Source organism: Sinocyclocheilus anshuiensis, unplaced genomic scaffold (genome assembly GCF_001515605.1).
Source record: "Sinocyclocheilus anshuiensis isolate Anshui unplaced genomic scaffold, SAMN03320099.WGS_v1.1 scaffold937, whole genome shotgun sequence".
Lineage (NCBI taxonomy): Eukaryota > Metazoa > Chordata > Actinopteri > Cypriniformes > Cyprinidae > Sinocyclocheilus > Sinocyclocheilus anshuiensis.
Genome location: NW_015554129.1, coordinates 184,678 through 189,287, shown reverse-complemented (window position 1 = coordinate 189,287; position 4,610 = coordinate 184,678). Strand labels below are relative to the sequence as shown.

Genomic DNA, 4,610 nt, shown 5'->3' with positions numbered 1-4,610 from the left:
TGCGCGGGCCCCGGGGCTGAAGCCCCGCCTAGCCCTATGGTTAAAACGGCCCTGATCAGGCATGTCCTACATTATGGCCAGTCAATGAGGTGCAAACATCTCAAAGGAAGCTACAAAACAGTCCAGACTGAATGATTATTGCTAACCATTACTGTTTTTCAATCAGTTACCAGTAGGGCTGGGCAATATGGCCAAAAATAATTACCACAATAATTTTTTTTTCATATCAGTCGATATCGATAATTATCACGATATACAGTATATGTCAAATTTTTCTTTCTTTCAAATTTAAAGGCAGATTTTTGCTACAAAGTGAAAGTTGTCAAAACCAGACAGTTAATTGTGGTTTTAAACTACTCTTTATGGTCAGAACATGGTAAATACTTAATGTTTTTGAATTCTTTACACTTTTCCAGCCATTTTTCCTTAATGAAATAAATATCTTAATAGAACAAAAAATAATTTCTTAGTTTCTGCATGTTCTAATGAGTAATATTGTTTCAAATCAAGAAACAGGTTTGTGTTGCCTGATAATATTAATTATAATATTAAAATTTTTTTGTCCCTTAGAAATGCACATTTGATAGTAGCTTGCGTTAGGATGCAGATGCAAATTTATGTTTATTATCAAAATCAGTATCATCTGCAACAATTGCAGCAACCACATTTTTTATTGCCTAATTAATTATTCTGTTTGAGTTTTTTTTTTTATTAACCATTGGTCTTCCATTGTAGCATACATTTTGATCATGATAATCACAGTTAAAACCACATGTATAGCACCTCAATACCATGGTAAAAATGTAGTGATTTATTTTATCCACCCGCGACCCACCCGCAAATAATCAGAATGCATTTTTTTATTACCCGACCCACCCGATCCGCGGATTATCCGCAGCGCCCGCGGATTTACCCGCCATCCGCGCATCACTACTATGTACCAACATATAATATACACTCTCGTTTAGATCATCAGAAGGCGAATTCATAGATACTAAACATGGTAGGATTACATATAGGTAAGATGACAGGAATGAGTGTTTCCATCATAAGCCTGCATAAAACAGTATAAAATCTCAAAGACAACATACACGATGACCTGAAGGATATGTGTGTTCATTCAAAGAAAGGTTTTCCTATGGATTAATTAGAGAAAAGTCCATTTCTACTGTGCATTGTGTCTCTTCCTATAAAAAGGTAGTGATTTTCCCTACTCACATTCCTGTGGGTCATAAAACCAGTGATATCAGCATTAGTTGCCATGGGGACCGGGGGGGCCTGGTGTCATTGCAGACATCCTAGGGTGTTACGCATTTCGGGGGAAAGGTCCATAGGTCCTCATATGGCTTGTTAACTGAGGGGGGTTACAGAGGATTTGTTAAATATAGCTAACAAAATATATATTGTGTGTTTGATTGGTCCAGACGCTACAGCTATATGGTTTCTAGGTATTTGTATGAAAAACAGTAATCTAAATACATTTAGTAAAAATGCTCCTTTAATACATTTAATACATGTCTACATTAATAATGAAATTCAATACGAATACCCACATTTCTGACACAATACCATGGTGCTGTTAGTGTTACTGGAGTAAATCTATGGTAAATGATGGCGATTTGTAGATTAAAAAGTCTTCTGACTGTATCATTGTGCACAGTGTTTCTCCTTGTATCAGCACTGTTTCATCTGGCTTTAAACTAGTGTTTTTCGCTGAATTCAAGCGCTGTCATCAATCTGCTCTAGTGAGCTCGCAACCGCTGCGCTGCTGTTTGAACTTTGAGTCGAGCGGATAAACGGTACGTGTGGTGCGCTTCAAATGAGTTGCGCTGATTTGTTCCGCTTTTAAACAAAATATCGAACATTTATCGAACTCTTCTTATCATTTTATCGAGGAAAATTATATCGCGATAATTATCGTTATCGATTTATCGCCCAGCCCTAGTTACCAGGTTCTAGTTGTTGTTGTTGTTGTTATTGTTTTGTTCAAGAAGCCAACAAGTCTTTGTCACAAAGTGAAAGAAATCATGCAGTGACATTAAGTGATTCACAAACAAGTGCAGATGCCACTGAAAGAAACATGCAACATGGGTTCACAAGCGATACAAATTGCACACTATTTGCAGGCGTCACGCTAAAACTCTTCACTGCTTCTTTCAGTGCTTCTGATGCTCGTCTTTTCTCTCTCTCTCTGACACTGTGTGTATCTGTATATGTCTGTGTGCACACGCTCAGAGCGGGCAGCGGGGCTTTGCTGTCGTTTGGTCGTCCCTTGCCACAAAGGGATGCCAAGGCTCACTGACCTGTCTGTCAAAACCAAAGATGTGTGGGAGATTCCACGGGAGTCGCTGCAACTCATTAAGCGCTTAGGCAACGGCCAGTTCGGGGAGGTTTGGATTGGTATGGCTCCTCCCACAGTGCTAAGCAACCGCCAACCAGGAGTGTGTTTCCCAGAGGCATCGTTAGCCAACTATGGTCACAAGTTCCATTGAAATCTATTGGTAATTACGGAACTTGCGACCACAGTTGCTTTTGGGAAACGCACCCCAGAGAGGGAGATGGAGTGAGGTCAAAGTGAGGGGTGGAGTTACTTTACAAACGTCTGGATATGTAAGCTCATTTATTTAAACCAATCTTCCAGGTTCAATATGTGTTAAGCTCTAACAAAAGCATTTGTGGCATGACGATTGCCAAGACATCCTTCTGGCTTTTAAAAAACACACTCTTATAATGGACATAAAGTGGGTCAATGTGTGCATCCATTTCTGGAATATTCAGACATCCTGAAGTGACCGACCCTCTCAGGACAACGTGACCACCCTCCTTCTCTCTCATTGCATGTTCCCCTGTCGTCCTACTAGTTAACCCCTCTACTCCTCCTCCTTTATAGAGAGTGCAGATGGTTTGTGCTTTAATTTAACGGGTGTGTGCATGGTCTACATCCCTGATACGGTGGGACTTAGCTATGACTCCTGGGAAATTGCACGCGAGTCTCTGACGCTGGACAGGAAGCTGGGGGCCGGCTGTTTCGCTGAAGTTTGGTGTGGTAAGACAGTTCCCACATTCTCTGATTCCACACAAATGTAGGCTTTAAATGAAGATTTTTAGAGAAGCATTTTCATCTAATCCTGTTAGTTATACAGTAGTTATACAGTATATTAGCTCCGTGAATTAGGTCTTAACTCTCTGGGGTCTGAGGAGGTTTTGGGGCCCTGGAGAAGTATTGGCATGCGCTGACATTTGTGCTTTTTTTCAGTTTCTTATAAACATATTAATGGCTAAACGGATTACACTGCATTCAGTGTAAACTGGGTTACAATAATATAATAATAATAATTAATAGCAATAGCAGCCTAATAAACCTCCTGCTGTGTAATTAATGTTAATCAAACAACAAAATAAAGATATAAAATCACTCACTGTTCTCAAATGAATACTTTTTGTAGCGTTAATAAAAGTTACTATATTTCATTCATAGTGTTGTATTTTACATTTGCTTACTTTATTCAGTTTCTGTATGTTTCTCACCTGAATAGCTTAATGTTATAGACAGACTTACCTGAAACATTTAAAGCCCTGTTTACTTCATTTTGTATCTTTCTTCTGATGTATTAATTTGTTCCACTGCTTATCAGATGTTTCTTTGTTCTGACTCTTCTTGTTTGTCTTCAATAAGTTTGACAGTAACTTGCAAAATAAGCCCTATACGCATTGGATTAGTATTACCTGGTGACCTCTAGTCATTTGTAATAACTGCGGAGATTGTCTGTGATCTTAGCCCCGTGCGAATCGGCCATGTCTGTAATTTGTAAAGTAAAAATTGTACCATATTTCGCCAAACACCGAGGTCCTGTGATAATATTAGTCCCATGTGAATTGGCATCTCTGTGATTTGGCAGGATCCTATATCATTTTTTCAAGGTGATTTGTTTCCTGTGTGGCTTTTTATCCTTCTTTCGTGAAGAACTGAGGCTGCGTTGGAGTGTTTTGGTAGTATTTTGGGTGCTGGGTCATATAGCTATATATAATACAATTATACAAATTGTAGAAAGCGAAAGTTGAAAAACATCAGAAAAAGGATTAGATGGAGATGGATGACATGTACAGCAGCATGCGGTAGGGAACACTCTCCTGTTTATGATATATAATGTTATGCAATCCTTGACAGCATATCCGGGAGATAAGTCAGTAAATTTGAGTAAGATCACAGGCTTCGCTTATCCCGTGCGAATGCGCCACACGAAATTCAGATGTGAGGGGTGTGATTTCTAAATCACGCAAGTTCCCCAGATAATACTAATCCTGTGCGAATAGGGCTATAGTCTTAAAAACCAGCATAAAAAAAATAAAGGAGATAAGTCAGTAAATTCGAGTAAAATCACAGGCTTCGCTTATCCCGTGCGAATGCGCCACACGAAATTCAGATGTGAGGGGTGTGATTTCTAAATCACGCAAGTTCCCCAGATAATACTAATCCTGTGCGAATAGGGCTATAGTCTTAAAAACCAGCATAAAAAAAATAAAAATAAAACTACATAAGTTTGTAAGCAGTGCAGATCCTAGACTTCTGGGGGCCCTATGCAAAACTGTGTTGGGGGGGGGGGGGGTTT

The 4,610-nt window shown here is 39.2% G+C and overlaps 1 protein-coding gene across 5 annotated transcripts in view; it reads left to right on the top strand.

Moving 5' to 3' along the window:
* The window catches only part of fynb (FYN proto-oncogene, Src family tyrosine kinase b), an 86,453-nt gene that overhangs the window by 69,604 nt on the left and 12,239 nt on the right, over positions 1–4,610 (top strand). For 3 of the 5 annotated variants that reach the window (XM_016462784.1, XM_016462785.1, XM_016462786.1), the window contains exon 8: positions 2,236–2,400. The exons of 1 other annotated variant lie outside the window; for it this stretch is intronic. In XM_016462784.1, coding sequence (XP_016318270.1) covers positions 2,236–2,400 — 165 coding nt within the window. Of the gene's footprint in view, positions 1–2,235; positions 2,401–2,890; positions 3,047–4,610 lie in introns of all 5 variants that reach the window. One more of the 5 variants, XM_016462787.1, reaches the window with a different exon arrangement.